Source organism: Pezoporus occidentalis, unplaced genomic scaffold, assembly GCF_034315485.1.
Source record: "Pezoporus occidentalis ecotype Australia unplaced genomic scaffold, CSIRO_AGI_Poc_V1 ctg15, whole genome shotgun sequence".
Classification (NCBI taxonomy): Eukaryota; Metazoa; Chordata; class Aves; order Psittaciformes; family Psittacidae; genus Pezoporus; species Pezoporus occidentalis.
This window is the reverse complement of record NW_026913316.1, coordinates 2,430,670-2,443,632: the sequence shown is the minus strand read 5'-3', so window position 1 is coordinate 2,443,632 and position 12,963 is coordinate 2,430,670. Positions and strand designations below refer to the sequence as shown.

Sequence of the window (12,963 nt, the reverse complement as noted above, 5' to 3'; positions counted from 1 at the left end):
GGATTGGTTTGATTTATTCACACACACACAGAGGTCTATTCCATCTTCTGGAAGCCATTTTTAGTTTACTGTTTGCTGTGGCAACTTCAGGGAGATTTGCAAGATCTTTGAATATATTGCCGCTACTGTCAGTGCTGCATCTCTCCTAAGAGTGACTTGCTGCCTGTGCATTATTTAGGTCCAAATCAGGAGTTGCTCTTCCTCTTGTATGTTCTCACTGATCCAAGAAACAGCTGTTTGTAGTGTTCAAAAGCTTCATTCTGGCTTTAGTCTGTCACGTGTTGTTTATTCCCACATGGGCTGACTTTCCTCTGGCATTCCCTAAGTAACAAATTGTTTAGACAGTACTGGTCCCAAGCAATTCACACCATATTTTCCGTACCATCGAGGGGTTTTTTTTGTCTGCAGTCCAGTTGTCAGCTACTCCAGTTTTCTTCCTTCCATCCTTTGGGATCCCTAACCCTAAAGAGTGTTTTGTGGGAAAAAGGGTACATGGCTGTCACCTGGCAAGTAGCTGGGTATTGTGGAATCATTCCTTTTCACTCAGGCTAACGTTTACAAAATCACACGATTCTGTACAAAAAATCAAATTTTTTTTTAAAAAATCAAATTTACAAAATCAAGATTTTCTTTCCTTTAAGCAGTACTGGAGATCCTAATGTAGAGATGCGACTGATCTACATTGTCCCAAAAAGTCCCATCAAGGAAAATGTGCGTTACAGGTTTAACTTTCTCAGTAGTCTGTCATGATAAGCTGTTAGTTTCCCCATTGTTTTTTGTGTGGCTTTGATTATTGAAACAGAATTTCATAGCATGTGGTGCTAGAGACATTCAAATACTTAAAAGAGATCGAGTACATGAGAATTCTCTGATAAGATGTAAACCTGACTAACTAGCTGCCAGCTTTGCTGTCAGCTGCTGGTCGCATAAACCTGAGGGCATCTGGAAGAGCCATCTCAGCAAGCTTTTTCCTTGTTGTAAAACCACTGTCTTGCATACCTGGCATGCAGAGAAACCTTTAATTGAAAGTCATGCTGATCAGTGCAGAAGTAGATTATTTTTTAATGTAACACAACAAAACCCTTAAGTCATTCTGGATTCAAATGATAATTTTTACTGTTGTGACAACTGATGTGAACTTTTAAAAGAAATAAGTAACACTAGATGTGTTTTGTACACTGTGGATAGGTTTCTTATTGCTGATCTATTTATACAGTGAAACATGAGTTGGTGTTTGAGTGTTCTAGTTTAGCTGTGTTTTTAGGATGACACATCTTTTAGATGTTTTTATTGGCTTTGGTTAAATAACTTCCTTATAAACTGTTTCTCTTTTTCTTTCCTCTTTCAGATATTTCTTTTGATTGTTTTCATGTGCATAACATTACTGATTGCTAGTCTTATCTGCCTTACCTTACCAGGTAAGTCCATTATTGTGAAACTACAGTGAAACAACCTCAGCATGTTGCCATGCTCAACAGAGGCAGATGTTTTGAAGCTATTGTTTTAAGTTAAAAGGAGAAAGCATGGAAAATGATGTCTTGTTTTTAATGGTACATCAACATATTTTAATAATCTAAAATGTAAATGATAAGAGATAATGCCTGTATTTAAATGACAGAGATTGCCATTTCATTTTTTTGTTGTAGAATAATTTTCTTCTAAGGGCAGGCTTCAATCTCTGTAGTAGTATTGAGAGCAAAAGAAAATTTAAAACTCTTACACCTGCTTTGCCATTAGAGAAGGAAAATATATAGGTTGTTACCAGGTCTTCTATGGTATCTTTTTCAATAAATATTCTGAAGGTGTCATCATGACAGGTCACTGGGAGACTTTGAAGTGATATACATGCCATTTCCCAAAATCATATGAATAAGTAATTGAACCAAATCAAAAGCACTTTGTAGGGTATTTTAAAAAATAATTTGGAATAAATTAAGACATGTAAACTCATTTGATTTTTGTAACCTGGCTACCATTGTCCCATGAACATTTTTACTTCCTTGTATTAATAATGATATTAATTTTGTTATGGTTTTAATATTATTATGTAAAATAATTCCAGTATAATACTAGTGAATAGAAACATAATTAAAAAGTGAAATGTAGCAAATGAGTCTCACATTTTTGTCAGAGAGTTCTGAATAGTGCTTTGTTTTGCTGTAGTTCAGGTCACATTGCTCGTGTAATGACATTTTAGGGGGGAAAAAATCCCACATGTATTTGGCATCATCTGTGTAACTACATTGTGCTTCACACATTCGTGCTGTATGGGTGTAGTATTAAAATGCTACTTTATGTTGAATAATATTTGTGCATTAGTATTTAACAGTAAATTTGATAAGTATTTTTTAATAGGCATCCTTCCTTAATACATCAAAAAGCATTACTCTATTTAACAGTGTTTGTATTTTCAGTATTTGCTGGCCGTTGGTTAATGTCATTTTGGACGGGGACTGCCAAAATCCATGAGCTGTATACAGCTGCATGTGGTCTTTATGTGTGTTGGCTAACTATCCGAGCAGTGACAGTGCTGGTCGCCTGGATGCCACAGGGTCGTCGAGTGATTTTTCAGAAGGTTAAAGAATGGTCTCTCATGGTGAGTCCAGAGAAAAATATTTTATTTAATTATTAAGAAAGTAACTAACGAAACTTGCTCTTTCAGTTTTGCTTCCAGGTTTTACTCTGTTATGTATATTATGCTTTCCTTTTCAGATTGTTTTGAAACTTTTACAGCTTACATTCTCATTGCATAGGCTAACTATTTTTGGAAGCCACTTAGCACAATATTAAGCCATCAGTATAAATAAGTTTGGGTTTTTATAGTATATGCCTGTTTTTTTCTGTTTTCCTTTAAAAGTGAGTATGTTTCATTAGATTACCCTGTGTGATGTGTCCTTGAATACATTTACATTTTCACATATACCTGGAGGCTTAACTATTACTCATTTAGCAACTTGACATTATCAAGTAAGAAAAACAACTAGTTAAGCTGACAGATGATGATGAACAACCTGTCCCTACAAACAAGTTTGATGCATATTTTCAGGAAGATCTTTATAATTTGTCAGATCTATGTGCTGTTCAAATTAATGGTTTTAAATATTATTGTTATGAGTTCAGATTCTCACCATAGCAACGAATTTATATCCCACCTTTTTATTTTAGTGGGATATTTTATTTTATTTTATTTTGATTTTGAGAATTTCTGTAGTAAATTTCTTGCCTAAGTATAGTAATATTACATATTCAGGCACAATCATTCCTTTTTCTGTAGGGAGTATTGGAGTAGAACCCAGTTTTGAAAACTTGCATTGCAAAACTGTGTATGTAAGAATGTTATTTTTAGGGGTATATATGTATTAATTAGAGGTCTGTGTATTTTCTTTTCCCCTCCAGCTTTCTCTGTGTAGTTTAAATTACATTTTGAAGTTTAAACAAAAAGAATCCTCTGATGAAGATACTAACTTAGGTGCCTTTGGTTTGTTTTTTTTAGATAATGAAGACATTAATAGTGGCTATACTGCTAGCTGGTGTGGTTCCGCTTTTACTTGGTCTTCTGTTTGAACTAGTTATTGTTGCACCTTTGAGAGTTCCTTTGGATCAAACACCTCTCTTCTATCCTTGGCAGGTCAGTTGGTCCCATTCTTCTGCTGTTGATGTATTTCTTTACTTAGAATTCAGGAGTATGGAAGTTCTTGTTTCATGTTGATTGTGTGCTTCAGACCATTTTCTGCAAGTGTGTTTCTATGTGGCAAAGACATCCAGTCTGGATGTGAGGATTATTTCAACCAAAGGGATATGGTTAGGAATTCAAAGTATGAAAAGCTACACTCTGTGGGATGACATTAGAGGGTCTTTGCATTTTAGTTATTGGATTTTTTTTTTCAGTAGCATAATTGTAAAGATATATACAGAAGTTAGTATAGTTGTATGCACTTAAACACAGACGTATATACTCTGACCTTTCTGGACAGCTTTCTGCCTACAGTTATGCAGCAAGAGTTTTAGCTGAACTTTTTTTCATACAAGGTTTCAATTCAGTGGTGATACTTGCTATGAATGGAGTTTTTATATGCTTTAGGATCATCTTAGTTCTTTAAAAATTTGCAATTAAATATACTGGAAGACTTTACGTTCATGTGGCAGAGCTTCCTCGAAACATCAAGTTAGTGGGATTTGAGTCTTGTTCTAAATTAACAGGGAGCTATTGAAATAGGGAGTAATGCCCATTTTTCATAAGAGAATAGTTATACAAAGTTTACATGCTTGAGCAAACACAAAGGAACTTTAAAATGGGCTTTTTTGTAACAAGTTCTTAAATTTTTTAATGTATCTGGGGTAACAGATGTTAATAAAAGCTGTATTTTTAAATAATTGCTTAAAGCAAATATATTTCCCCAGCATTTTAAGAAAGTTAATTAACATATGATGTCTTACCAGTTCTGCACCTGTTTATTCTCCCTTGTCAGCCTTTGCATTCTAATTTTGGATGGGTTTTATTGAAGAACTTTTCACAAATATCTGTAATCCAGAAGAGACTGACACATGACATGCAGGGTTTACTAGAAGCCTGTTGTTAAATTGTGTTCTTTTAATTCCATGCCATAGTAATTGTAAATTAAGTAAAAAGCATAAATTCTTCCCTGAATAGTATGACATTCTTTTTTAAGGAACAGTGCCTTGCTTTGTTTAGCTTTTCCCACATCTGGTAGGGTTTAGGGTTTTGTGGACAATTAAAATTTAAAAGAAGAATTAAAAAAGCCTAGCATGTTCCAGAGAGCTGAATATTTTATAGATGTCAGTTAAGCTTGAGAGTATCCTGTCTTTCTTATGAGTTTGCAGAAGATGCCATGTCCTTTAAACAATATCCCATGTAAAAAGAAAAATAATTATCTTTTCACTTGTAAGTAATATTAGCAAGTTGCTCTAAAAGCTTTTGATTCTCAAACTATTTAAAAAGATGTTAATGCTAACTGTACATTTTTACAAAATTAGGACTGGGCTCTTGGAGTTTTGCATGCCAAAATAATTGCTGCCATAACACTGATGGGTCCCCAGTGGTGGCTGAAAACTGTTATTGAACAGGTAAGGAAAAATTATCTGTGTATATTGTCTGTGTAATACATTTTTAATGTTTTATGAATGTGCGAGTTGGAAAACAGTTACTGTTGTAGTGATGGAGTAATTTGAGTAATCGAGCAAAACTCAACTAATTTTGTAGAATCCTATTAAATTGTACAGCCCAATCCATTAAGGTACACTTAATAATAAAAATAAACCTCAGAAATCTGAAATCAAGCAATTGCAGAGTGTATGTATATGCAATTTTATCGGGTTTGTATTAAAGTGATGAGAAACATCATTATTTCGTCAGATGAATTCACACGTGTCTCAAGTACTGGATATTATTTATGTCTGCCACTCAAGAACAGAATTTCTGCCTTCTCCACAGCTGTAGAGATTAGCTCATTCATAGATGAGTGTACATATGAAAGATGGTCTTTCTATTCCCCTGTGATTATTAAGACGGAGCAGGTTTTGTGAACAGTTCTGAGTCACATGGCCTGTTGCTTTCTTTGGCAGAAGTTTTTTTTTCTTGATAGTCTTTAAAGTTATATGGTTGCTGTCTCAATGAAGTATCTCAATTGTTTGTCAGACAGTAACTTTTCAACCCTGTTACATGTAATGGCTGTGGTGAATGTCCTGGCCTCTGTACAGGCGGTGGCCTCTCAAATCTAGCATATAGTCCCAGATACTAAACCATTTACTAATCGCTGTAGGTGTCACACTGGAGAAATTAATCTTAATTCTGTGAGTACCTTTTCATGAATACAACAGCTCTTCCTTCCATTCTGAATATTGTCCCTGGTGCTGTTTGTTGTACACACATTCTCCTGAGCTGTCCTTAGAAATGGATGCATCCAGGCTGTGGGACAGAGGCCATTGTCTAGCTGTATGTGGCAGCCATTTGGAGCTGGTGTTTTCCTGTGATTAGTCATGTTGAGACCTTGCCTCCTGATGGTAGCTGCAGAAACTTCAGAATTATGGAGGCCCTTTCTTCAGGCACAGATTCCACATGCAGAGGCTTTGGTCTGCCCAGTCAACTACAATGTAAGATCCTATTTTCTGCCTGTGTTACCAACTTGAATAGATTTGCTCTACTAGCAAAACACGGGATCTTCTTTTGGCAAGCTAACAGCACAAAGCGATATCAGGTCGTCATCCATAAAACCACCGTCCACAGCTATATTTAATGATCTTTCAGCTGGTCTCTTGCACTCCTGCAACCAAATCACAATACTACTCAAGATTAAGTTGCTCTCCTGGGCACTGTTCAGATGATTTCCTGGAATCCTGATGTAGATTAGTACGGAGTTTTTCCTTCTTCGACTGTGGCCATCGTGGTTTTCTTCAAGTTGGGAACAGCTGTTTCCTCTCATAAGGAGAATTGTGTAAAACCTTGTAATTGTTAATGTAAGCACGAAGCATGGCTTTTTAATTGATCCTCTCTCCTTCTGACTTCTTGTTCTTAGGTATATGCAAATGGGATTCGTAACATTGATTTACACTTCATAATTCGTAAACTGGCAGCACCCGTAATCTCTGTTCTGTTGCTTTCCCTGTGTGTACCATACATCATAGCCTCTGGTGTTGTACCTTTATTAGGTATGTATATATTCAGAATACTTTTCATTATCTGATGGTTTAGAGCAATGTAAATATATCTAGAAATAAAACTTCATGCTCTGGGTTATTTAAAAACAAACACACACTACTATTCTGCCAGCAAATGTAAATCCTTAAGAATTGGTGTGTCATCTTAAAAGTTTGGGATTTTTTGAGAAATGCAATATATTATTCTGACTGGCTTTTAAAAACGAAGTGCAGAATACAGTGAGAGCGTGGGACTGCATAATACCTACATTTCTACTTTTAGATATCTAGCTAGTTTGGGAAAGGGATGATTAATTCCTTTCTTGTTTAGACAACCTTTAATCTCTGTTTAAAAGCTGTACTGAGTTGAGGACATCTTTTCTGACTTCTCAGATTATAAAGGAAGCTTAGAACAAGTGAAAATACGGGTTGAGTTTTTCATTCAGTATTAAAACGTAAATTGGTTTGGGGTTTTTTTTCAGGCTTTCCTATCTTCATAGTTGAGGGAAAAATTTTCTAAGAAGCAGGGCAGGTGTGCTTTTTCATCAACAGTTGTCTCTTGCTAGTTAGTTTTGATGTTACATGTTCAAGAAGCCCCATTTTATTCTTCAGTCTCTCACTTGAATGCAGATTTTAATGTCACCTTTTTTTCTGACACAAGTTTTAAAGAAGTCAATAAGCAAGAAAAACTGATAAGATGCCTTTTTTTTTTTTTACTGTGTTAATGGAGAACTTCCAGTTTTAATGCTTTGGATGAAAAAGAACAGTAGCTGTTATGTTGGATCTGTGAGATAAATGGTTGTACTATTCATTTCACATCCCTTTTACTGAAGTTACAGTGCAACAAAGTGTGGAAGCAGGTAGAGAAGCAGAGATGCATGAGTCACTTTAGCAATGTTAGATTATGTGGGGATTGTGTCCTGTTTTGCAGGAGTTACTGCTGAAATGCAAAACCTTGTTCAGCGACGAATTTATCCTTTTCTGCTTATGGTGGTGGTTTTGATGGGAATTCTCTCCTTCCAAGTCCGCCAGTTCAAGCGCCTTTATGAACATATTAAAAATGACAAGTGAGTATACAGTGGGGGGGGGGTGTGTTAATTTTTACACTTTAAATTGTGATAACAACTTCAGATTGAATGCAGGCATTGTAGGTACTTAGGGCTAAAAGGATTTTGAGAAGCTTTCTGAACTTAACAACCCTCTAAGGGAGACCTGAACTGTTCTTGGCAAATGTTTTATCTGTAGTTCAGGTAGATAAACACAGGAACAGACTGTCTTTATAAATGGAAGATACTCTTTTATCTATAAGATACTCTTTATAAACGGAAGTCTCTCTTAGTCTCACCCAATACCTGTTCTGCATTGTGACAGGTTCTTTTTTGAGCTGAGAACTTCATTTAGCAGTCATTGGTTTTAGATTAATTGTTCCAGATGTTCAAGTAATGGTGGCTCAAACAAACACTGTGAAGATGCTCTTAAAAGTGCCATCCAGCAAAAGGCTGGGTATAAAAATAATGCAAACACATTCTTTATATTTCACATTTTCATTTAGCTTGTATGAGTACCGAAGTTGAGGCTGTAAACACAAACCTGTAATGCCTGTATTCGCTTATACCATGCCTGAATGTTAAGAAAAAAGATGAGGATGGTTGATGATGAGAAAAAATGAAAACTATTGGGAGGGAAAGGGGAATCACATGTAGAACAACTTTTACTACACATGTAGTATTACATGTAGAACAACTTACTTCTGCAGCAAAGGAGATAAAGCGATTTGTGTTACAGAATTGCATTAACTTGTGTTAATTTCTCACTGTTTTCACTATAATCCCAGGTACCTTGTCGGGCAACGACTTGTGAATTATGAACGGAAGTCTGGTAAACAAGGCACATCAACTACTCCACCTCAGTCTTCACAAGAATAGATGGTCATAAACATCTTGACCTTCCCTTTGCCTTTACATGTCCTTTTTTTTCATAGACTCTTCTTCAGTCTTTGAATATCTCTTCCAATAATGCTCTCAGCAGTGTTTTGGCTTCTGTTAATAGCATCCAGATAGCAGTTAAGGCTCTGTTCCTTATCTGCATTTTTCTGATGTTATCAATGCTGTCTGAGGTCTGTATATGTGTAAATAGAAGTATCCTGACACCCTAAAACCTTGGATTAAAAAGAATGTGCATTGTACATCTTTAAAAAAGTATATTAATTTATTAAATCTAGTTGTCACTTTATTTTGGACTGCTGTTCTGTTGACAATGTGCCACAAAGCAATACTGCAAAGAGGCAAGATGTTTTTATAAAATTTGGAGCTTACTTTATGGCGTTCATAACAGTTCTTACTGTAGTAATATAGTATGAGTTTTCATGAGTGGAAGAACCACACAGAATATCAGAAGTAAGTAACTGTCTTACAGTCAGCAATGAAGTGGCTGTGGTGAGAACATAATGAACTATGTATCTTGCTGTCAAGTCTTTTTTATTATTTTGTATAACACCAAAGCTGTTGTACATTTTTCTATTGCCTGATTGTTTTTCATGTGTCTGAGTTTGTAATATTGTACAGTTGCTGTTAAATCAAGAAAATACTTCCTCTTCTGAGAATTCAGATGTACTTGTTGAGACTCAGCTGGGTGTTTCTGTTGGGGGAGATTGGGGGGGGGACGGACACAAGGGGGGTGGTATCGGCTTTAGGCATCAGGATTTCCTGAACTGAAACAGTAAATAATTTACTAAGGTTAGGTGATGGAAGCATTTAAAGGTACCAAGGATTAGATAGGTTCATAACTGAAATTGTAGCCAATTTCTTATCAATAATAGAAATTTTCAGGACCTCAGGGGGAGGGATGAACCTTATCTGATGTGTTTGCACAAAAACAACAGAGTGTAAGCACCATTTTGACCTGGTCCTTAACTAAAGAGCCTGAAATCTTTTTTTTCTGTAAGTTACCAAAGTTGCAAATTTTAGTATGAATTTTATATTGCACAGTTACTTCAAAACAAAACCCCAAGCAAACAAACAAAAGAGACCTACAGCAAGTATCTCTTTTCTTTTGGAATTGGTCACTGTGAATTTTTTATGGGAATAATACTGGGGAAGTGATTTACCTTGTACCATTTATTGCCTGTGGGGCAGGGAAACACATAATGCTATTAAACAAGGAAAAGTTAGCAGATTTCTTTGCAAGGACACAGTCAAACAAAAGCCACCAAATCAAGTCTGTGCTATTTCTATATGTAGATAAGAGTTCTTTTGCAGTAATGTTTGGGGGATTTTTATGTATATATTTTAAAGAAACTACATAACAGTATTGCAAAGCTTTAAATAGCATCAAATCATATGCTTAGATCGCAGTATCTCTTGTAGATTAAATGGGGGAAATGTGAGTATCCGTTGCAGCAATCAGAAAATTGATGGAACATTAAACTTGCTGCTCGGTATACTGTCCTCCAGTATTCCGTACTTGACCATATGTGTATATAATTAATACTTGAGAATCGCTTGGCAGGTGCTTTGAGAGTGTCATCTCCTTTTATTGATGTTGCATCTCTGATCTGATGTGTTTTGAGTTAATGTGGTCCAGGCTGTGATGGTGGCAGTTCATTTTCTAGTGTCTGTACTCGTGTTCGGAGGCAGTGAGCACAAGCCAAATGCATCTGAACCTAGTGGCAAGAGGATTGGGCTGTCACTATCAGAAGGTCAGAAACTACTATCTCACGGAATCACTGTTGTCCTGATTGTTTTGAACCATAAATGTTACCCTTTGGAGTGATTTATTAGGAAACTTCCAGTGAACTGAAATCATAAAGAAATAACCAAAATGTTTTTCTCTCATTCACTGACTAAATGACAAATTGGGTATTTGCCCAGTATATTTTGGTGTGCATAAATACTGCATTTGACTATTTACAGTGGTGTACATTGTGGGACAGATATATTTTCAGAATATTAAACTCACTGGTAACATTCTTTCTTACACCAAGATTCTGTCTTTGACATATCTTTCCTAAACAGTTCCAAAATGGTCTTACCACTCAAAGATTGCAAGCACTCCTGCACATCATGCGGAATTTGCAGCAGTGTGATTCTTGTAACTTTGTGTTTTTATCCAGACAAACTGGTCTTAACATTAAAATTTATTAAGAAAAAGCCTTTTTGCAATTTCTTATTACTGTTGTTTTGCAACTCATAACAGAAGAAACTGAACCAGGCATGAACCAGTCATGCAGTGTGAACTGTAGCTATTTTACTGTAGCTTACATTACCTGTATTCACTCTTTGTTAGGGAGAACTGGCTTCAAATCAACAGTTGTGCTTGCTTTTGCACTGCTTTACAGATTCTAGGTGAAGTTTGTTTCTGAAACTGTCCATCGTGAATTTTTACAAAATCTCATCTCCCTATATACTTATTTTTGCATGTGTTTTGGGAAAGAAGATGGAAGTTATATAGAACAAGAATTAAGTAACGCTGCTTTTCTACTGGTTTAAATTTTGATAGTCTGCCTTACTGGGCTGTCTGTTGTACTCCTCTGGCATAGAAACTTGATAGTAAGCATGTAAGTTAACTGGCTGTTACTAACATAGCTGGCAGCTCTATACCAGAAGCTTCCATCCCTGCTAGAGTAATACAGCATGCAGGGGTTGTATTACTCTTAAAGCTGGAAAAATTCTCCGTGTGTGCATGTGGTTTTACCACAACTTGACACTGAATCTTTGAGGGGTTGGAGAAGCAACCTGGCCTAGTTTGTGTATCCCTTCTGCGGTGTTGAGAATCTACTGCTGTTAGCAGTTCTACAGGCCTTCATCAAAGAACTGTCAGATGGCTCTATAGCCATCTTTTGGTTACTGAAAGAAGTTAATTGTGGCACAGCTTTGGTTTTACACAGATTATTTTAGATTGATTAAAAATAGTAAAAACTCTGCATCTTTTCTCTGATTCCCTCTTCTCTGCTGGGTAAAGCGTATGTTATTTGTTCAGTTTCCAAGGGCCCTCTGAGACCTGTAACTATTTTCTGTCAGCCCTTACCTCAGTAAGATACAATCACAGAATGGTTTGTGTTGGAAAGGCCCTTAAGATCATCTAGTTCAAACCCCCCTGCTATGGGCAGGGACGCCTCCCATGAGACCAGCTTACTCGAGGCCCTTTCCAACCCAGCCTTGAACACTGCCAGGGATGGAACATTCACAACTTCCTTTACTCTCACAGTAAAAAGTTTCGTCCTTGCATCTAACCTTAGTCTCCCATTAAATTTTCAGTGATGCCAGCTCCAACACCAGTTACAGTACTCACATTACTTTTCAGCTGGGTGCATTAATTCCTTGCTTTCTCCTAAGCTCAAGCAAAGGTCTTCATAAAACTCTGCACAGCAGCCCTGTGGTTGTTCAGAAAACTCCATAAGAAGCCCTGTGCCTGGTGTGTTGACTCCACTGCCTGACATACTGATCAGTGCCATTTCATTTCTGCATACTGCACTGTCTGTCTCCTCGTTTAGACTGGAAATTCTCCATAGCAGGGTCAGTGTTCTTGTTCTGCTCACCCGTGAAAGGGCAGCATACAGCCTGAGCAATGAGTGGGGTTCTTGGTAAAAACAGTGTTACTGTAGTAAAAACATCAAGCAGAGAATTGAATCTCAGTAGTATGAAATTCAGAACAAAAAAAAGGAAGCCCTCTTCTGAAATGGGTAAGGGAACAGCTTTTACAAAGTATAATGGTAAGTTAAAGGTTCTCTTACTCGGATGTTTCAGTTCTTGCATGTATTGACTGGATCTAAAGAATTGCATGGTTAATAGGGATTTTATTAAGTCTGATTATTCCAGATAAGCTCTGCTTCTTCTTAGTTTGGAAGTCTCCATAAATTGAGAAATTATAGGCTGAAATCAAAGTTACTCAATAATAGACATTTCTAGAAGATGGCATTTCCAAAGGTCAAATTCTGTTCCAAACTAAATGGAATGTTTGGAATTCAGTGTAACACTGAGGCATGGATCGGTACCAACATAATTTCATAACATTGCATGCACATCAGTTTTGCAGTTTACACGCTTACTTGCTGTTACCTCTTGCTTGTTGAGTAGTGGCCAGTGCCAGAGCTGCATGGCCACTTTTCAGGGTTCTTTTGCCCCTGTATAAGGGAAAATCAAACATACCATGAGGTTGGGGCAGGTGGATTACTTACCCTTCCTTTCTGATTTATGTTAAACCACTTGGCTTTGAGGAGCACCTCTGGTCCTGGAAAATGGCGCTACTTTTACCTGGCAAGAAAAGACTTGATTGTTGCTTAACAAAACCAGAGAGCACTGCGGTGCTGGA

At 36.6% G+C, this 12,963-nt stretch overlaps 1 protein-coding gene across 12 annotated transcripts in view; it reads left to right on the top strand.

Moving 5' to 3' along the window:
* MARCHF6 (membrane associated ring-CH-type finger 6) overlaps positions 1-9,651 on the top strand; it is a 45,601-nt gene extending 35,950 nt beyond the window's left edge. For 8 of the 12 annotated variants that reach the window (XM_062610823.1, XM_062610819.1, XM_062610820.1 and 5 more), the window contains 7 exons: positions 1,349-1,418; positions 2,400-2,596; positions 3,494-3,628; positions 4,996-5,085; positions 6,534-6,666; positions 7,586-7,721; positions 8,489-9,651. In XM_062610823.1, coding sequence (XP_062466807.1) covers positions 1,349-1,418; positions 2,400-2,596; positions 3,494-3,628; positions 4,996-5,085; positions 6,534-6,666; positions 7,586-7,721; positions 8,489-8,579 — 852 coding nt within the window. In that variant the 3' untranslated portion in view covers positions 8,580-9,651. The remainder of the gene's footprint in view (positions 1-1,348; positions 1,419-2,399; positions 2,597-3,493; positions 3,629-4,995; positions 5,086-6,533; positions 6,667-7,585; positions 7,722-8,488) is intronic. The other 4 variants (XM_062610829.1, XM_062610828.1, XM_062610821.1 and 1 more) reach the window with 1 other exon arrangement.
* The last annotated feature ends 3,312 nt before the right edge of the window (positions 9,652-12,963 follow it).